Raw genomic sequence first — 22,093 nt, 5'->3', positions numbered from 1 at the left:
TTTAAACAGAAGCTAAATTTCTTCAGTTGTAGAATTTCTCAATAGGAAATGCAGAGACCAGCAGCACTGCTTTGCATTAATGTATTATTTTGAATTAACATGTTTTTAATATTTGCATATGAAAAAGCACACTCTTTTTCCTTACCATGTAATTGTTTGTATATATTAAACATTTCTTAACTCTTGAATCTTTACATGCAGTTAGGAGATTGAGATTTCTCTCTGTTAAAAATAGTGAAACATGATGCGTTTATCAGGCCATAATGTAATTACGTAGATATTTTGTTAATGAGTCTTCAGCTGCTTTGTTCCCAGTCTGACATTTGATGCCAGTGCTTTTATAGGGGTCACCATAGTGTCCCACTACTTTGCTTTGCAGGATGGAACATAAGAAATATGTTTTCTCTATTACAGAGTGAAGTGTTTGAGTGGTAAAATTATCAGAGCTGATAGGCGGAAGAGTTAAAAATGGAACAGATTTTTTTTTCCCCTTCTGGGATATTTCAAACTTATACAAAAGTGGAGAAAGAGACTAGTATAATGAACACCCATGTATTCATTTATACTTCCCACTGTCTCCTTTACCCCCCATTTATTTTTAAGTAAATATCCTATCATTTCACTCATAAATATATTGGAGCAAATTCTTAACTGGAGTCTATTGGCAGGAAAATATTCATTTATTCAGTAAATAGTAATTGAACACTTACTCTTTGGCCGGTACCCTATTAAGCACTAGGGATGAGGAAGATAAAAAGACTTGGTCTCTTCCCTGAAGGGTTCACAGTTAAGGGGTCAGTCAGGCAAACAAGCAAATGAAATGAAAGTATGACCAGTAATTTTATATATCTTATAAATACGTGTGTGTGTGTGTGTTTCTAGAGTATGAGACAAGCAGGCAAATAGAGTGGGTGTGCGTGTTCACGCTGCTTTATGTCAGGGGGTTCACAAATCCACAGAGTAATATAGCACATCTTCCTGGAGCTTCAGTTTTACTCAAAGATGTCAGGAGTAGGTGTAGTAAATTTTATACTGACACAGACATACGGAGTAGAAACATGGACTTTTTGTTTGTTTGTTTTTAAGTATGAGCTTTTGACATAAAATGTAAAACTCCAAGCTTTGCATTTGTAGTGGATTCATTTGGGCTTTACTCTCAGCCCCTGTCTGCAATACATTCATTCTCCGCTGAAAAGATTTAGAAACAATTAGCTGATTTTTTGGAGATAAAAGAGTTTGCTCCTTACTTTAATCCATACTCCAAAATAAATTCTGTATGAATAAAAGAGCGAAATATAAGAAAAACTTCATAATTATTAGGAGAAAATACAGAATAGTGTTTATAATCTTACAAGCATGATATAAAAACCCAGAAGCCGTAACAGAAAAGTTTGATGAGTTTGAAATTTTAAAACTTGTGTTAGATTTTAAACTTCTATAAAGTTAAAGAGGTAAGATTTGAGAGAAAATATTCCATACTTCAAATCAGTAATAAAAAGACCACCTGCCTCCAAAAAAAGAAAAATGAGCAAAGTATATTAATGGTTAAGCCATAGAAAAAGCAGCATAAATAACCCATAAATATTTGAAAATATATTCAACTTTACTAGTTGCATCAGGGAAATGCAAATTAAAATAACAATGGCTTAATGTTTTTCACTCAAACTGACAAAAAGCTAAAAAAAAACGTAATATCTAGTGTTGGCAAGGATGTGGGAAAAGGGGTATTTTTCATAGTGTTGATAGTATAATTTGGCTCAGACTTCATGGAGGACAATTTGATAATATCAGGTAAAATTCATCAGAAATTCTGCATTTAGGTATCTGACCTGGAAAAGTATTTGCACATATGTGTAAAGCATGGCAAGGATATTGATTGTGGCATTGTTTGTAATAGCAAAAAACTGGAAAGGACCTAAATATATTCATCAGTAGGGAAATGGTGAATAAACTATGGTGATCAGATTATGGAAATGCTGTGAAGCAGTTAAAAAGAATAAACACAATGTAGATGGATGGAGAAGTAGATGTTGAAACATCTCCAACGCATATGATAGAGTGAAAAAAGCAAGCTGCATAAGTACATGTTCAGTGTGATATCTTCTGTGTAAAGAACAAAGAACAACCCCCAAATATATATGTTACTACATATGTACACAGGGAAGGATCTGGGCAAATACACACCAAACTAAAGTGATTACCTTTGAGAAGAGGTCTGGGGTTTTGTGAGAAAGGAGTTAGGGAGGATTACTTTTGATATTTTAAAATTATTTTTTACAACAAAAACATATTAATATATTATTGTGTAATTTAAAAATTCAATGAATAAGGAAGACTGAGGAGGAACTGATGCCTTTGAATTATGATGTTGGTGAAGAATAGTGAATATACCATGGGCTGCCAGAAGAACGAACAAATCTGTCTTGGAAGAAGTACTGCCAGAATGCTCCTTAGAAGCAAGGATGGCAAGACTTCATCTCACGTACTTTGGACATGTTATCAGGAGGGACCAGTCCCTGGAGAAGGACATCATGCTTGGTACAGTAGAAGGTTAGGGAAAAAGAGGAAGACCCTCAATGAAGTGGATTGACACAGTGGCTACAACAATGGGCTCAAACATAGCAATGATTATGAAGATGGCTCAGGACCAGGCAGTGTTTTGTTCTGTTGTATGTAGGGTCACTACGAGTCCGAGAGCACCTAACGACAGCAGTTTAAAAACTGAAGTAGGAAAAAGGGAAAATGGAAAAACATCATAAAATACCCTTAAAAACGTGTTGATTTTAGATTAAGTAAAAGTAACTGCTTACTTTGTTACTACGTAGGTGTATATTTTAAGAAAAAAAACTAGTATGGTAATGGCCAAAATTAATTATTAATGAGATTTTTCATTTTAAACTAATTTTCAGAGAAAAGAGAAAACTTACTCAATAAATAACCTTCCTCCAGATAGACCTGGAAGTCTGTTCTCTGTGTGTTCTTTACTTAAACAGGCAACAAGGTAAGTTCTTTGCATTCAACTGAATCGAGTGCTATGTGTCTGAAGACTTTTTTTTTTTAATAAGTGTGGGATTCCTCTTACCCATTCAGAAGTTACATTCTGAAAGCCTATAAATCACTGCCCAGTTGCTTAGGGAACGCTGACTTTACGTTAATAGTGGTGGAATTGAATGATTTGGAAAAGGATAGCAAGAATGGTTGTACAACTTGATTGGGATTGTGTCGTATTTGTAAATTGCTTTGGGTAGAATTGTCATTCTCACGATGTTGAGTCTACCTATCCATGAGCATGGTGTGTTTTTCCATTTGTGTAAATCCCTTTGGGTTTCTTGCAGTAGTGTTTTGTAGTTTTCTTTGTATAGGTCTTTTACATCCCTGGTTAGATTTATTCCTAAGTATTTTATTTTTTTAGGGGCTATTATAAATGGTATTGTTTTCCTGATTTCCTTTTCATCGTTCTCTTTAGTGGTGTATAGGAATCCAACTGCTATTGTATGTTTATCTTGTATCCTGCTATTCTGCTGAATCTTTCTATTAGTTCCAGTAGATTTCTTGTGGAATCTTTAGGGTTTTCTATGTATAGTATCATATCATCTGCTAACAGGGACAGTTTAACTTCTTCATTACCAATTTGGATGCCCTTTATTTCTTTTTCTTGCCTTATTGCTCTAGCTAGAACTGCCAGCACAATGTTAAATAGGAGTGGTGATAAAGGGCATCCTTGTCTTGTTCCTGTTCTCAAGGGGAATGTTTTCAGCCTGTCTCCATTAAGAATGATGTTGGCCGTTGGTTTTGCATAGATGCCCTTTATTATGTTGAGAAATTTCCCTTCTATACCTATTTTGTTGAGAGTTTTTATCAGGAATGGGTGTTGGACTTTGTCAAATGCCTTTTCTGTGTCAATTGAGATGATCATGTGATTCTTTTCTTTCCTTTTGTTTATGTGGTGGATTATATTGATTGATTTTCTGATGTTGAACCATCCTTGCATACCTGGTATGAATCCTACTTAGTCGTGGTGTATTGTTTTTTTGATATGATGCTGAATTCTATGGGCTAGAATTTTGTTGAGAATTTTTGTATCTATATTCATGAGAGATACTGGTCTGTAATTTTCTTTTTTTGTGGCGTCTTTGCCTGGTTTTGGTATCAGCGTTATGCTGGCTTCACAGAATGAATTCGGAAGTATTGCTTCCTTTTCTATGCTCTGAAATAGCTTGAGTAGTACTGGTACAAGCTCTTCTGTGAATGTTTTGTAGAATTCTCCAGTGAAGCCGTCTGGGCCAGGGCTTTTTTTTGTTGGGGCTTGTACAACTTGAAAATACATTTTCTAGTGGTTAGGGATAAGGTTGAGAATTGATAGGTACAATAAAAATATGTCTTTGGTAAAATCTGTCAACTCTTCTGAGTCTCAGGTTTCATTATTTATAAAACAAGGTAATTTCTGTGTCAATAAGAGTATTTCTGGCTTTAAAATTTAAAGTTAAATATGGAGAAACACCTATATGTGGAGAGCAAGTGCTGGCTGGAAATACTTTTTCTCTGGGTAAGTGTGATATCATTTCTGGTCCTTGGAATTAAGTTGGAGATTTGATGATACATTTTAAATTCCATACTTCTTTACTATCCTCAAAGTAATAAAGATTTTTGAGAATGTACAAAAGATGAAGTATATTTTGAGTCTTTGGTTATATGTTTTTATTCCTCTTAGTTAGTTAATCTGTGGCACCTAGAAGAATGAAAGTGGATTGTTGGATTATTTATTTTTATAATTTATGTCCAAACAACTTCCAAAGTAGAACTGAAGGAGCAGAATTTATAATTTGATTTTCGAGGGACACTTGATTCACATCACCACCACTTTAGGCTATGCTAAAAACCTTTTAGGCACTGTGCATTTGTCACCTCTTGAAAAGAAACACGTGAAAATTCTCTTCATTTAGAGTCATTTCTTTGCTAAAAATTAGAATAATACCTTAATAAGTGAGATTAGCACAAAGGGAAGCAACAGTAGTTCCTTTCTAGCGGCTTAGGAATTTCTACAGGAAAAGAGGCTAGTAGAAATGAGTTACCTGCCACCTAAAAATGTTATATGAAATTGAAGATGAGTTGCTAGAACTGGAAAATGCCCTTATTTGCAAATATTTAAGCAGTGTTTTTTATGTTCACAGAATTCTTCAACATTGTGCCAAGATAAGGCTTTCTTTAAGCCATAACTATCATATATGCTGCTGGAAAATGGTATGTTAAAATTATTTCAAAAGCAAGATATTTTTTAATACTTCTAAGTTTAAACTGCTTTCATCTAAGTCATGTAAAAAATTCTGTGTAACGTTAATATTGGATTATTCAGAAAAATACCTGCCTAATAGAAGAACACTTCAGAATCAGGCTTCCGTATCACACTTTTATTATACATTATTATTTTTGTTTCATTCTTTGTAATGGGAGGGGTAAGGGCAGGGGTATTGATTGGATTTGTTGAGTTTGTATTATGTTGTTGTTAGGTGCCCTTGAGTCAGTTCCAACTCATAGCGACCCTATGTACAACAGAACGAAACACTGCCCAGTCTTGCGCCATCCTCACAGTCATTGCTGTGTTTGAGTACTTTATTGCAGCCACTGTGACAATCCATTTCATTGAGAGTTTTCCCTTTTTTCACTGTCCCTCTTCTTTACCAAGAATGATGTCCTTCTCCAGATATTGGTCCCTCCTGATAACATGTCCAAACAACATGAGATAAAGTCTCGTCATCCTTGCTTCTAAGGAGCATTCTGGCTTTACTTCTTCCAAGACACATTTGTTCGTTCTCTGGCCCAAAAACCCATTGCCATCGAGTTGATTCTGACTCATGGCGACCCTATAGGACAGCGTAGAACTGCCCTATAGGGTTTTGAGGGAGCACATGGTGGATTCGAACTGCCGACATTTTGGTTAGTAGCCGAACTCTTAACCACTACGCCACCAGGGTTTCCTGTTCTCTGGCAGACCATGGTATATTCAGTATTCTTCACCAACACCACAATTCAAATGCATCAGTTCTTCGGTATACCTTATTCATTGTCCAGCTTCATATGCATTTGAGGCTATTGAAAATACTATGACTTGGGTCGGGTACACCTTGGTTCTCAAAGTGGTATCTTTCCTTTTTAACACCTTTCTTTGGAATAGGCATACATATGGATCTCTTCCAGTTGGTTGGCTGTCTTCCAAATTTCTTAGCCTAGACAAGTGAATGCTTCCAGCACTGCATCCATTTGTTGAAACATCTTAATTGATATCTTGTCAGTTCCTGGAGCCTTGTTTTTCACCAATGCCTTCAGTGCAGCTTGGACTTCTTCCTTCAGTACCATTGGTTCTTGATTATATGCTGCCTCCTAAAATGGATGAATGTTGACCAATTCTTTTTGGTACAGTAACTGCATTCCTTTCATCTTCTTTTGATGCTTCCTGCGTCATTCAAGTTTTTGCCCATAGAATCCTTCGATACTGTAACTCGAGGATTGAATTTTTTCTTCAGTTCTTTCAGCTTAGGAAATGCTGAGCATGTTCTTCCCTTTTGGTTTTCTAACTCCAGGTCTTTGCACATTTCATTATAATACTTTGTCTTCTTGAGCTGCCTTTTGAAATCTTCTGTTCAGCTCTTTTACGTCATCATTTCTTTCATTCACTTTAGCTACTCTTACGTTCAGGAGTAAGTTTCAGATTCTCTTCTGACATCCATTTTGGTTTTTACTTTCTCTCCTGTCTTTTTAATGACCTCTTACTTTCTTCATGTATGATGTCCTTGATGTCATCCCACAACTTGCTTGGTCTTCAGTCATTAATGTTCAGTGCATCAAGTACGTTCTTGAGATGGTCTCTAAATTCAGGTGGGATATACTCAAAGTCATACTTTTGCTCTTGTGGAATTCATTTAATTTTATTCAGCTTCAACTTTAACTTGCCTAGGAGCAATTGATGGTCTGTTCCACAGTTGGCCACTGGCCTTGTTCTGACTGATGATGTTGAGCTTCTCCATTATCTCTTTCCACAGATGTAGTCTATTTGATTCCTATGTATTTCATCTGGCGAGGTCCACGTGTACAGTCGCCATTTTTGTTGTTGAAAAAAGGTATTCCCAATTAATTGGTCTTGCAAAATTCTATCATGTGATATCCAGCATTGTTTCTTTCACCAAGGCCATATTTTCCAACTATTGATCCTTCTTCTTGTTTCCAACTTTTACATTCCAGTCACCAGTAATTATCAATGCATCTTGATTGCATGTTTGATTAATTTCAGACTGCAGACATTGGTAAAAATCTTCAATTTCTTTGTCTTTGGCCTTAGTGGTTGGTGTGTAAATTTGAAAAATAATCTTATTAACTGATCTTTTTTGTAGGCATATGGATATTATCCTATCACTGACAGCATTGTATTTCATGATAGATCTTGAAGTGTTCTGTTTGATGATGAATGCTATGCCATTCCTCTTTAGTTTGTCATTCTTGCCATAGTAGACTATATGATTGATTGTCTGATTCCAAATGGCCTATACCAGTCCATTTCAGCTTACTAATGCCTAGGATATCTATCTTCAAGCTTTCCACTTCATTTTTGATAACTTCCAATTTTCCTAGATTGATACTTCATGCATTTTTTTGTTCCAATTATTAATGGATGTTTGCAACTGTTACTTCTCATTTTAAGTTGTGCCACATCAGCAAATGAAGATCCTGAAAGCTTTATTCCATTCATGTCATTAAGGTTGACTTTACTTTGGGGAAGCAGCTCTTCTCCAGTCATATTTTGAATGCCTTCCAAGCTGAGGGCTTCGTCTTCCGGCACTATATCAGACAGTGTTCTGCTGCTATCCATAAGGTTTTCACTGGTCAGTATTTTTAGAAGTAGATTGCCAGGGCCTTCTTCATAGTCTGTCTTTGTCTGGAAGCTGTGCTGAAAGCTGTCCACCATGGGTGACCCTGCTGGTATTTAAAATACTGGTGACATAGCTTTCAGCATCCTAGCAACACACAAGCCACTACAGTACCACAAGCTGACAGAAGAGTGGTAGATTTGGAGTACATAAAAAATATAGTCATTAGAAACCATGATACTATATTATTCTACTATGCTTTTTTAATGTAAAAGTTAGTCTTTTAATGCTGACCTGGAGGAAGTGATTCTCACTTTGATTTTTATATCTATACTAATTTGATTGCACACCTGTATGTTGCTGTATGTTTTGAGTATCTGCTTCTAGAAAATTTAAAACATAAAGATTCTACAGTATTCAATTTCTAAATAAGAATCTGAAGTTGTCTCAGAGTTCATTAATATTCATTTAAATCTTGTTAGTGGATAACTCTATTTCCTGCTATGTTTATTTACTTGGACTTAGGTACCTGGGATAAATGATAACAATATACTGCCTTTGCTTTTGAGAGAATCCCTCATACCCAGTGTGGGAAGATTTCTTGCATACTCTGATGACAAAGTGCATGCTGTCTTTTTAGATGGGATTACCCTAACCTTAAATTGGAATTTCAGCTTTTTCACTGAAAAGAGACAGGTGAGTATACTTCAGACTGAAATCTATATTGTTTATTTATCTCTGGAAAATAGAACAAAGAAAATAAAGTACCAGACTATCTCATTTTTTGTTTTTTTGAAGTATAAAATCTGTCTAGAGGCTTTACTGATCTCATTGGATTTCCTAGCAGTAAATCAGAATGGTGTGGCAAATAATCATTTTAATAAAGATAACTCATTATATAGAGAGATGCTAGTATTTTTATTCTTTTCGATAATTATATGAGTGGTGATTATATAAATAATACCTGTATGCCATGTCAAACAAATTTTAGCTTAGTCAAAATAAATTTTTAATGATTCATATAGTTCTTATGAGCCCTCGTGGCTCAGTGGTTAAAGCACTTGGCTGCTAACTGAAAGATCGGCAGTTTGAGCCCACGAGCCGCTCTGTAGGAGAAAGATACGGAAGTCTGCTTCTGTAAAGATTTACAACCTTGGAAACCCTATGGGGCAGTTCTACTCTGGCCTATAGGGTTGCTATGAGTCGGAATCAACTCATTGGCGGTGGATTTGGTTTTGGTTTTGGTTCATCTGGTTCTTATTTTTTAAATTGATAATTTAGAAGAGAGTTGATTTGGTTTGGTTTGTTTTGTTTTGCTGGTGTTTGTTTTACAGTGATAAAACTTACCTTTCTTCTTGCTTCTTAAGGTAAATCAAAGTCTCAGCTTAGGTTGGTGTAAGTTAACTTTCCCCGATGGACAAGATAAGCTAATTCAAATTGAACACCCTGGACGATATGAAAGGTACTGAAAACAATCTTTAAAATTATTTTCATGTTAATAAATTACTTTTAATTGACAGGGAGGAGGTGTATTATCCATATTATTTAAATGTTATATATATTTTTAGTTTTTCCATATGGGCAATTGAATTAAATAATTTCTACAAATATCCAAATATAGTTACATTGGCACCTAGCATAATTAAGTGTAAGTAGATCGGGTCTTCTTTAATCATTTTCATTTACATTCAAGTGATTTTTCAAATGAAGAATGTTGTAGACATAGCTGGCTTGCTGTAGATGTTGGGCTGTGGTCATCTGTGTTAACCAATTAACTAACCAATTTGAAATAAAGTTTCCAACAACAAATAACTATACTTGTATATTTCTATAAAGTAGAAAAAATGAGCTGATTGATTATTCTTAAAATGGAGAAGATTCTTGAAATCAGATTATGAATATGCTTTTTCTCTTTTGGCTCATGTAATTTTTAATTATTTATAGTAATTCTAATTGTAATATTCTTGACATTTTAGTGATTTTGCTTGAGAGTATCACAAAGGAATTGCTTTTCTACTTCTTGAATTTATTTTTCTGTTGGACTTTATTACTTTTTGGTCTACATACTCTAACATTTATTGCTATTTTGAATACCATAATTTGCCTCAAAAAGATACTGTCTGTAGCAAATGTTACTACTTGTTTTAACTAATCATTTCAGATCATTCATTTTATTAAAATTGATACTTGTTCTGTATATTCAATGAGTTATGTATAATTTATATGTGTGTATATATATATGTATATATATGCAAGCAATAATGGTTATTTTCTGGTTTAAATTTTGGTAAGCAAACGCTCACTTAAATAATATGTGTAAAGACATTTTCATGATAAAACTTACATTTTACATTGAAAAATTACAAGGAGAATTTACATATTTGAATTTTTACTTTGAATGACCACCTTTGTTTTGATTCTTAAATGTCATCTTAATCATGCATCTGAGTAAATCATTTTATTTTTGATGAATGGGAAAAACATGACTTTTCTATATTCAGTGAAAAAGATCTGGAAAATCCCCTGCTAAATGCTTCACTTTAAAAATTTTCCTTTTGAAAGATCATGGAAGCTCCACAGATACATCCAGACTTCCTGAGGGACTGAATTGCTGGGTGCAGGGCTGTGGGGACCATGGTCTTGGGGAACATCTAGCTCAATTGGCATAACACAGTTTATAAAGACAATGTTCTACATTCTACCTTGGTGAGTAGTGTCTGGGGTCTTAAAAGCCTGTGAGCAACCATCTAAGATACTCCACTGGTCTCACACCTTCAGGAACAAGGGAGAATGAAGAGAACAGGATACAAGGAAAAGATTAGTCCAAAGGACTAATGGGCCACAGCTACCAAGGCCTCCACCAGACTGAGTCCAGTACAGCTAGATGGTGCCTGGCTACCACCACTGACTGCTCTGACCGGGATCACAACAGAGGGTTCTGGACAGAGCTGGAGAAGGATGTAGAACAAAATTCTAACACACAAAAAAAAACCAGATTTACTGGCCTGACAAACTGGAGACACCCCGAGAGTATGGCCTCCGGCCACCCTTTTAGCTTAGAGGCGAAGTCACTCCCGAGGTTCACAGTTCAGCCGGGGATTGGACAGCCCCATGAAACAAAACAGGACTAATGAGGCACAGCAGTCCAGGGACAAGGACTAGAAGGCAGGAGGGGACAAGAAAGCTGGTGATAGGGAACCCAAGGTTGAGTAAGGACAGTGTTGACATATTGTGGGGTTGTTAACGATTGTCATAGGGCAGGCAATATGTGTACTGTTTAATGAGAAACTATTTTGTTCTGTGAACCTTCATCTAAAGTACCAAAAAAAAAATTATTATCTATGTGAGATCAAATTGACAACAGCAACTCAAAAGGTTTGATGGGAAGCCTAGTGGGCATTGAGTTGGACAATGGTGGTGGAATAATTTGGAAAAGGATAGTGAGAATAGCAGCACAACTGGAAGAATGTAATAGATATCACTGAATTTTACGTGTAGAAATTTTTGAAATGCTGTATCTTTGGCTATGTATATTTTCACCAAAAAGAGAAAAAAAAAACACCCTGCAAGGTCGAGAAGGGAGAGTGTCAACATGTCATGGGGTTGTTAACCAATGTCATAAAACAATATGTGTACTGACTGTTTAATGAGAAACTATTTGTTCTATAAACCTTCACCTAAAGTACAATAAAAAAATAAAAATTTTTCCTTTATCCTTTCCAAAATTATCAATGATTTTTCTCCTTTTTTTGAATACTTTTATAATTTATATAAGTTCATTTTTCAAATATTTATTTTAACATATTCAATCTAGATATGTGACAACAGTAATATCATGGTGTAGAAAACTGACCCAGGCCAGTCTGAAAGAGATGCCCACACATCCTTCATCTTCTGTTCTTGAAGAAAATTGGTATTTATCCTTCTTTTAAACTTAATCTGTTTAGAAGAACCAACTAATACTTAAAAATTAAGGTGTCAAATGGTAAACTCTGAAAGTTTTTGCCCAAAAAACTTTCTTCATTTTAATTAAGTATATTGAACTCTTGTAGGTTTTGTTTTTTGGAAACCCTGGTGGTGTAGTGGTTAAGTGCTACGGGTGCTAAGCAAAAGGTTGGCAGTTTGAATCTACCAAGCACTCCTTGGAAACTATGGGGCAGTTCTACTCTGTCCTGTAGGGTCACTATGAGTCGGAATCGACTCGACAGCAACGGGTTTGGTTTTTTTTGGTTTGATAATGTTTTTGATTGTTTAAGTTTGAAAATAACTTTATTATTGTTTTGTTTTTTATTTATTTTATGAGACTTCTAATTTATCATATGTCATCTTGAAGGTCAGAAAAACTTTGCATCGAAAACGTCACATCAAAATGGTTATGGTTCTTTTTATGTGATAAATTCATTCTAAAACTTTATGAAAAAATTTAAAAGAGGATTTTAAATTTTTGATAATATTAAAGGAAATAAATGTTGACTAGCATAATAAGCTTTCAGGAAAAGTTGATATTTAAATAATACCGTATTAATTACCTCCCCAAAATTAATAGGCACATTAATAAGTAAAGCAAGTATTTTAGTCTCTTCTGGGTGCCTTTCAATGTGCAGGGGACTAGAACTGGGCTTCAAAAGAAAATTTAGGGAAAGTAGGACATTTTAGGCAAGAAGCAAGGGCCAAAGTAAAATGTATATTTTGGCCTGTGCAGACAGTGAGGAGATAGGCCTTATGGAGCAGACACTGTCTGTTGGGTGTTGCATGAGTTTTTACCACAGTAAAAAGAAAAGAAAGAATAATTAATGGAGGTAGGGGAGCCAAAGGGACAGAGAGTGGAGCACCAAGTGGAGAGGAGGAATTTTATTTTTCTATTTATGGGATGATCATTAAAATTTTTAAGCACACGTGTTTGCATTTCATTTTTTAAATATCTAATAAAATCAAAAAGAAAAAAAAAGAACTCTCAGCACTGGTGACCTTTACAAGGACTTTCACATCTCTGCTCTCTGGTCACCAAATCCCATAGCTGGGGATGTTTAAATCAGATTTGAGCCTACCATAGCAATTACACATAGATTCTGAATTTAGTGATTTTGAGCTGTCCTCCTTCCCTTCCTGCTAAGAAGAAAATCAAATGTGTTTAATAAAATCCAGAGTTAGAACAGCTTCAAGGAAATATATTTTCTCAGTATTTGTGATTTTTTTCCTTCTGTTTCATGTGGATTATTTTATACAGATTTCAATCTAATCAGCCCAGTTAACATTTAGGGACAAAATCAGCCTAAGTATGCAGCTGCAGTTGTAGCCAAAGAATAAGAGGCATTGCTGTTAATAGCCTGCCTTTGTCTGCCTCCCTTCTCTCCTGAAGTAGCTGTGGTCCTGAACTAGACAGGGAACCTGGTATTTTGCCTCTCCCACTGAAATGTTCCACTTCTAGGTGCTTTATGCACCATGGTCTATTCTATTTACTTATTTCCAAACGAGAAGAATAGATGTATCACACTTCAGCATGTCTCTTGAAGCATTTTAGCTCTCTTTATTGCCTAACTACACCTACTCCTCACTTATTATCTCATTATCCAACATTTCGCATTTACAACGTTAGTAAAAAATCTACTGTCCGACTATTTTGTGCATTAACGAGGCAGTGGACTTGGCAGCAACAGCTGTGGGGCATTCCCTCCCTCAAGGAGGGTCTCTGGGTGGCCTTTGGGAAGTTGGGCTGTGCTGCCCTGGGCCCTCCGCTCCCTCCTGCCAGGAGGCGTTGACCTCCTCAGTGGCCACAGCCTTCAGGTGGATGTGCAGGCAGCACCCACTGGCCCGTTTTGGGTTCCCACCTTCTACGTGGCCTGAGGCCCTGCAGCTCTGCAGCACAAAATTACTGTGGGGTAGGAAGGGAGGAAAGAAAGAGGCATCAGAGAGGGTGTTTGGAAGAAATGTGTACTCGTTTAATGACATCCCAAAGTAAGCTGAACTGGGCCTGAAGCTTCCACCTCGGTGGGGCCTGGTGCGTGGCCAGGCTCCTGGTGCCCTTGCAGGAAGCCCTTGGTGAGTCGCCAGGCCTGGAGGGCAGAGAAGGCTTCAGGATCCTGAAGGCATGGCTTGCTGGGGTGGGAGTGGAGCCCTAGAGGCAGCTCAGCTAGGGAAGCTCTGACCCAGCACTGGAGAAAGGTGAAGTGGTTAAACCCTGGGCCCTCCAGTCACACAGCCTGGCTTTATCCAGCTTTGTCTCCTCCAATCCTCCTTCTCCACAGAGGAATAATCCATAACTGGACTCCTCACAGTGATGAGCACATCAGTAAATCTTAGTTGTTATTATTTCTATGGTTATATTTTCTAAATTAAAAACAAAAATTGAACATGCGGGGTCTGAAAACAAAAAAAATCCTCCATTTTCGCATAATGCCGATTTTCGCATAATGACCTGGTCTTTGGAACCTAACCTTGTCAGTGAAGAGTGGGTGTACTCTCATCAGTCAGTGACTGCTCTGACAGATCTTAAGTACTCTTGTGAAAAGATGATCGGATGATACTAAAACCATGTCAACATCTAAAAAAAAGTGCTTAAGTATCGACTGAGTCAAATAAATGCAGCTAATACAGAGTTTTTAACTTGAAGGTTCTTCTGTTTAAGATTCTATCCCTTATGAAAAAAAGTCAGGTATGCTTATATGAAATTTTGTGGATACAAAAGAATCAGACAACCATCCTGAACTTTTTTTTCCTTGCACAGGTCTGTTGCTTCTGAACTTGAAAAGATACAGAAGTTTAACTGTATCCTTTAAACAGAATTTATTATCCTGCATAACTACTCCTTTTCCATTCTTGGCTTAATTTATGACTCTGTACTTTATGAATATGAATCCATACTTACATATTGCTGAGCTTTATTGAATAAGCGTGGATATTTTAAGATTGTAATTTAAGATGTAATCTGTCTGTTGAAGGTACATCATGTTAACATTTATACCCTTCTCTGGGTTTAAATCAGACAAAAAATAGTGAATTAGGGTTTAGGTCTTCTCTGGACACGTTTTCACTTATGTAATTATATTCTAAATTGTAACTTTGAGACCTGTCCCTAACTACTTTTTCTTACAAACTCTTTCGTTCTGTATGGTCTCATCGCCTTCATCTAAATTTGTTTCATCTTCTGATTTTTGTTTAATCCTATTCAAATGATAAAGTAGCTCTGCAACAGAAGATAAGTTTCTTCTTAATCTATATGTTTTTTAATTAAAAAATAAAAACACAGACCGCTCAGAATCCTATTATCCCTACTTTTGTTCCCTATCATTCCTATATCACTTCTTCGCTTAGAGAAATGTTACTGAGATTTTAATTCTTCTGTTTCCTCCCCACTACCTACATCCATCCCAACACATATATTTACTCTTTCTTCCTTCCTCCTCCCTTTATAATCAATCAAATCTAACTCAATGAGCTCTGAAGTCCCAACTCTAAACTATTAGGAACCCAAGCGATCTTCCTCCCGATTGAGAATATTTAACAAAAAGGTCAGGCTTTCTGAAAATAAAAATATAATGAAAAAATGTAGGGGAAAACTCCTTAACTAATCAACTCAGTGTTACTGGAGAATAGTGATGTCCTAAACCAGATTTCTAACAAGAAAAACCAGCAGTCTTCTGATCATTGCAAACCAAAATCTTCTGAAACCTTGCTAGAAGTTAATGAAAAGAGCGTATTAGTAGCATTGAAAAAAACCTCTGAAATTCTTCAAGATATTGACCATCTTCTGTCAAAGTCTAAAAAGTGAAAAATGGAATTATTATAACATGTCATTAAGCCTTAAGGATGTTGTTTCAAGTGACTGATAAAAAGAATCACTACTAATCCAAGAAGTTGTATATAGTATTTCTGTACAACGATTGTATTAAGAATTGACATGTAACTTTGGAGGCAATTTACCTAACTTGTAAATTTTAAAATATATATTTATATTTTATTAATAAAGAACTATTTTGAAAATTTTGAACTATTATTTCAGATTTGTGAGAAAAAAATCCACAAAGTTTGTTTTTACCTTATAGAACACTGACTATTAATCTGCAGGTTTTGTTTGTTTTTTAATATGCAGGATTATAAGTTTGGTAATTTTCTATTTAGTTGTTCTACTCCAAGTATTGTTTGATAGAACTATGAGATGAGAAATAGATCTTATAAAAATAACAACGACAAAAAACCTTATCTAAGCAATACTGTTGCAAACTGAGAATTGTGTACTTCAGCAAAGATTAAATTTTGTCAGAACTGTCTGATGAACCAGGTAGTTTCATCTTTTGAACATATGAAAAGATATGTGCCGCAAAGTGTGTGAAACTAAGAAAGGGGCTCATCAAAAGCATTATATATATTATAACAAAACCATACAGCTAAACAAAACCACACAGCTAAAAAAACTTAAAGATTACACTAAATACAACCAGAAATGTTCAGGTAACTTCTGATTTCTATAAAAGACCAACCTCTTCACATAAAAGGAAGCGGCAGAGAAAAATGGACAATAAAAGCAGAGTACAGTAGATAGGAGTAATGTCAGTTATTTGAATGTGCACAATACTCTCTTCAGCTTCTCTCACACTGGGCTCTTCCCTACCCTTCAGGTCTCAACACAAATATCACCACCTCAGAGGGGCCTCCTTGACTACCCTGTCTAAAGTTGGCCTCTCCCAGTTATTCTCTATTATATCACCCTATTTATTTCCTTTAACAGCACTTACTACTGTCTAGCTTATTTCTTTATGGTCTATAGCTCCCACTAGAACTTGATGTTCATAAAGTTATTCTGTAGCCTCAGTGCCAAGCATAGTGCTAGGCACAGTGAGAGCACTCAGTATGTGTTGTATAAATTAATCAGTGCCTTTAGGTAGTAGACCGATTACAGAAAAAACTTGTAAATATTTTGTACTGTTTTGGTTGCAGGAAGCCATTTATGTTGTCCCTCAGTAGCTCTAGAAGGCCTAGGCTGTGATAAGACATATACCCTAGAAGGTCAATGGCAAACCGTTACTGCCTTCAGACAGAAAATGTGTCATCTTTCTATACTTGACAGCACTCAATTGTTAATGTATTTGGTGACAGTTATTTTTAATTACCTTTTAAATTCTGTGGGTTAAAATGTGTATAATTTTTCCTCCTCAACTGAGTCTTCATTGGCCATGAATTGAGTGTGACAGGCAATGAAAAATTATATGATTGAGAAACTGAGCCACACTCAGCATCTATGTGAGTAGCCTAGGAGTTGGTTTGTGATTGACGATTACAATTTTCTATGATCTCTTTCAACTATATAACTAATATGATCTCACTGCTGCCCTTGCTTCTACCTGACACTTGTTTCGGGAGACTGTAGGTGGGAAGGAGAAAGAATGTTCCTCTTTGGGCCTCCTCTTATGGGCCAGTGTTTCCTAGAGCCAAAAGCCAAGCTAGACCTCTGCTCTCTGCTAAGACAGCACCCACCATCCCGAGACAGGGGGAACGGGACCTGGCCAAAGTCCCAGTAAACAGGCTGCATCTTGTGAGTCCAGTTAATTAACTGGAGTCGTTTTTTCGACTGCGCATTTAGTCATGATTAACTGTTCTAGCCCGTGTCACTGCTATCCACAAAGAAGAGTAGCCCCCCACGTACATAGTGGCAAAGAATAATTATCAAGAGATCCCCAAGGGGGCGGTAAAGCGCTACAGAAGAGCGTCAGGTCTGCAACATCGCGCAGTCTCACCGTCCTGTGAGAAACTCTCCGACGCCCACACTGAAGTATCCATTGAAGGAAGGCGGAAAAATCTGAACACCCTCGTGACACACGACGGCGGTGACTCCTAGCTCAAGCGTCTGGGGGATAAGGCCTGTACGTCCCGCATTCGGTGAGGCCACTTCTCCGTCCCCAGCTTCCCAGTCACCGCTTGAGTACGTCTTGGGGGTGTCAACGGCTATGTCTGTGACATGGCGCCGGCTACGCCGAGAAACTAATCCTCAGATTTGACAGAAGGAAACCAACAAGGCACTTTTCAGATCCCACCCAGTCGTTCCAAAGGTCTCCTTTTCTAGGCAGGGCCGGGGAGAACTCGAGGTACCCACTCGCGCGACCAGAAAGCACTCAAGTATCGCCTTCCCTCGGCTCAGAGTAGGGCCACTATCCCGATGTCCTCAGCTGACGGTGCCGGCTGGAGCCGCTCCGGCCGCACCTGGCGTCTCTATGGTGCCAGGCGAAGGGGCGGAGAGAGGGGTGGGGCTGTGTTCCCGCTGCGTGCTTCAGCCAAGAGAGCTAGGGTGGGTTAGGCTGAGCTGCTGAGAGAGACGGGGCGGGTGGGGGCCAGAATGGACTGCGTGAAGCTGCGTCTGATGTGGGAAGCCGGAGGCGGGGACCAACCGAGCCTGAAGTCTGAAAGGTCCGAGTTCCGGGTAGGCATGATGTGCAGAGAGGGCAGGGAGTCGCGCCAGCCGGCACTGTCGCCCTCTGGCTTTGTCACTCATAGATCCCATAAATACCCAGCCCTCGCTTAGGCTCTGTGCCCGTTGGGTGGCGGGGGTGGCGGGGGGGGAGTGGATGAGGAGGAGTGGTGCCGGGGAGTTTTGCTGGAGGAACCTATTGCGATCCTTACCAGGTATACAGGTTTAAGAGCCATTCAGAACCCTGGATTCCCAGAGACTTCAATACTGTTAAGTGTAACATGGTCCCCTCGGTGCAGACGCCGGGGCTTCTTCCGGCCCTATTTTCTTAATTGACATTTTAAAAATTATTGCGTCATACTAACCTTACAAAAGAACGACTTTGGGAATTTGCTGAGACTTAAAACATGTTGAAATTCAAAATTGTATGTTTTCTTCGTCATGGCCATAGAAACTAAACATTTTATTTGCAGATATCTGATGACTATAAAAAGTTTCAATGAAAGTGGGCAAGGTTTGTGTTTCCTTCGTAAGTTAACGGCATCAGATTTGGCATCTGCTTTTGATATTATAGTACTGAAGAAATTATATGTATTAAGTATATAGAGGGAGCGCAACAACTCTGCCGCTCAAAAAAGACTTACTTATAAAGTGTAATGAAGGCAATTTTTTAAAAAGTATTTGTGAGATGGGGGCGGGGAGCGAAGCAGAAAATGATATTTACACTGGAAATTTGCTAACTCTTATTACTTGTTTGTGGTGGCAGATATCATGCCAAAGAGATTTTTAGTAGACAATACATGATAGCATACAAGTAACCAGCTAATTATACGTTTGTGGAGTTAAGAGGGAATTAGTACTATGTATACCTTGATGGCCTGTATTTGATGATATTTTAATATAATAGGGATGAGATAGTGGCAGGTTGGCCACTGAAGAAAGTGACTCCTGCAAGTCATAGAAAATTACGGTCTTGGTGATAGAAAATTATGGTTTTGGTGACTGGCTCTTATGGCAGAGAAACCATCCCAAGTAATAATATCTTTAGTTCATAGGCAGAGGACTGCTTACCTGCCTACCCCTTGTAATGAAATATTTATTAAACACCTTGAGCACATCAGATTTTGTGCATAGCAGGTATAAAGAATATTATAATTACTACTCTGAAGAAACCTTCCCATTGAAGTGAATATGTAAAATAAACATAAAACTGTTTTACAGTTTAGGAAGTTCATGGGTCCATTCTGTTTGTACAGGGAGGAGCAGGAAGTGAAAAAGGAAGAAAAAAGTAAAAAGAAAAATGGGTACACTTACAAGTTGGAGTAGACTCAGTTGGCAGTGGGTTTGGAGCTCTGGCAGCACAGTGGTTAAGAGCTCGGTTGCCAGCCAAAAGGTCAGCAGTTCGAATCCACCAGCTGCTCCTTGGAAATGCTATAGGGCAGTTGTACTCTGTCCTATAGGGTTGCTATGAGTTGGAATTGACTCGACTGCTAATTTTTTTTTTTTGTTTTAGGTGTCCTAGTCAGAGACAGTGATTAACAGAGAAAGAGTATATTAAATTTCTCTTGCTGATACTCAGAATCTAAGCCAGAAATGTCCAATATCTGCACCAATAGTTCGAGTGGAATAGATGTCAGAACCATGATTATACTTTTCTTAATAGAAACAGTACTGTTTTAGCTATCTGTTGCTTGTTGCTGCATAACAGATTACCCCCAACACTTAGAGGTTTAAAATAGCAGTTGTTACCTCACTGTTTCCCTGGTCAGGACTTTGGAAAAAGCTTAGCTGGGTGGTTCTAGCTCAGGGTCCCATGAAATTGCAATCCAGATGTCAGTCTGTGCTGCAGGCACCTGGAAGCTTCACTGTGGCTGAAGGATCTGATTCCAAGTTCATTCATGTGTGCTTTTTCCTCCTTTCTCATCAAGCCAGCCGTTTTATATGTTCCATTTATAAAATGTTTATATTCCTATTCATAAATCATGAGAGTTATTTTGTAAACAAGTTTTTATTTTTCAGTTCACTTTAAATTTGGATTATCATTAAATACTTGAAATGATCTTTTGGTTTTTCACTGTCATCTGTGAATCCGCCAGCCCTAGCTGGGCCTTAGCCCCTTGCATACACCAGTCCTGGGGCTTCAGGGCCCTTTGGGTTCTTGATCAGGCTTCTGGCTCCGGTACCAAACTGATCTGGCTGCTTCCTGGCCATCTTAGATGCTGATGGAGGAGTTTCAGTAGCTTTGTCCAGCTTTTCCTCTCTGCAGATGTCAGGGAAGTCCTCCGGAGTATCTCTTCACTGGTTCCTCCTGCTGTGGCTGTCACCCAGGCCCTACCCTGCTTGGCCCATCCCTTTGGCTGTAAGCCCCCAGGTCCCTCTTATCTTCCCTTGGCCTGGTCTGTGACCCTGCTCACCTCCTCTCCTCCCTTGGCCTGGGAAACTTCTGTAAAAAAAAATTCCTTTAATCAAAAATAAAAGTCATTATCTACTTAGCTAGATGGGAACTGGGTCACAAAGCCTGAATTAATAACTAAACAGGCAGGCCCAGCAGGAGCAATATTCTCCTCTTTCAATTAGCTGTGGCCTGTAATTAGCCCTAGAGACTAAGAAGGCCATTCAGATGGACGAGTGTGACAAGAATGTAGGCTACAGACTACACAGAGGTCTAATATAAGTTCTGAGGCCACTCAAACTACGATTATATGTGCATATAAGTATAGATTTATTTTCACATCTTATCATAAAATTATTAATTGCAAATTGCATGAAGCCTCTATAAACTCACTGCATTCTGTTTTCATTAACTCATGACATAGTTTTTATAATCACAAAATACATTTAACCTTATTAACCTTACACTTCATAAGGTGACGGCACACGACAACCTTACGCTTACATGATGAGTTCAGATTCTAAAAGGATCTAGTAGCTAAGAAGATGTCATGAGCAAAGTGAGAAGAAAATACATAAAGAAAAATGACTCAGCACAGAAAATCAAGGAGAATAAAGAAACTGTGAACAACACACAGAAAGAGATATCAGGATGACAGCACTAAACTCATACCTATCAATAATTACACTGAATGTAAATGGACTAAATGCACCCATAAAGAGACAGAGAGTGGCAGATTGGATTAAAAAACATGATCTGCCTATATGCTGCCCACAAGAGACACACCTTAGACTTAAAGACACAAACTAAAATGCAAAGGGTGGAAAAAAATATATCGAGCAAACAACACTCAAAAAAGAGCAGGGGTGGCAATATTAATCTCTGACAAAACAGACTTTAAAGTAAAATCCACTGCAAAGGATAAGGAAGGACACTGTATAATGATTAAAGGGTCAATACGCCAGGAGGACATAACTATAGTAAATATTTACGCACCCAATGGCAAGACCCCAAAATACATAAAACATTCCAACAGCACTGAAAAGAGAGATAGGCAGCTTCACAATAGTACTAGGAGACTTCAACACACGACTTTGAGTGAAGGACAGAACATCCAGAAAGAAGCTCAACAAAGACATGGAAGAGCTAAATGCTACAATCAACCAGTTTGATCTCATAGACCTATACCAAACACTCCACCCAAGAGCAGCCACATATACTTTCTTTTCCAACGCACATGGAACTTTCTCCAGAGTAGACCATGTATTAGGCCATAAAACAAGCCTTAACAAAATCCAGAGCATCGAAATATTACAGAGCATCTTTTCTGACCATAAAGCCATTAAAGTAGAAATCAACAACAGAAAAAGCAAGGAAAAAAAATCAAACACATGGAAACTGAACAACACCTTGCTCAAAAACTACTGGATTATAGAAGAAATT

The 22,093-nt window shown here is 37.6% G+C and overlaps 2 protein-coding genes across 3 annotated transcripts in view; both read left to right on the top strand.

Moving 5' to 3' along the window:
- CUNH5orf34 (chromosome unknown C5orf34 homolog) overlaps nt 1-17,985 on the top strand; it is a 33,167-nt gene extending 15,182 nt beyond the window's left edge. Inside the window, exons 7-13 of the mRNA XM_004388450.2 lie at nt 2,910-3,001; nt 5,172-5,241; nt 8,385-8,555; nt 9,227-9,321; nt 11,674-11,772; nt 14,584-14,624; nt 15,437-17,985. Of these exons, the coding sequence (XP_004388507.1) occupies nt 2,910-3,001; nt 5,172-5,241; nt 8,385-8,555; nt 9,227-9,321; nt 11,674-11,772; nt 14,584-14,624; nt 15,437-15,627 (759 nt within the window). The 3' untranslated portion in view covers nt 15,628-17,985. The remainder of the gene's footprint in view (nt 1-2,909; nt 3,002-5,171; nt 5,242-8,384; nt 8,556-9,226; nt 9,322-11,673; nt 11,773-14,583; nt 14,625-15,436) is intronic.
- Nucleotides 17,986-18,205: 220 nt separating this feature from the next.
- TMEM267 (transmembrane protein 267) overlaps nt 18,206-22,093 on the top strand; it is a 33,972-nt gene continuing 30,084 nt past the window's right edge. Inside the window, exon 1 of one of the 2 annotated variants that reach the window (XM_023742512.1) lies at nt 18,206-18,270. The gene's annotated coding sequence lies outside the window, so the exon portion shown is untranslated. The remainder of the gene's footprint in view (nt 18,271-22,093) is intronic. The other variant, XM_023742513.1, reaches the window with a different exon arrangement.

This window comes from Trichechus manatus, unplaced genomic scaffold (assembly GCF_000243295.1).
Source record: "Trichechus manatus latirostris isolate Lorelei unplaced genomic scaffold, TriManLat1.0 scaffold00212, whole genome shotgun sequence".
Lineage (NCBI taxonomy): Eukaryota > Metazoa > Chordata > Mammalia > Sirenia > Trichechidae > Trichechus > Trichechus manatus.
This window is presented reverse-complemented; position numbering and strand designations above follow the sequence as displayed.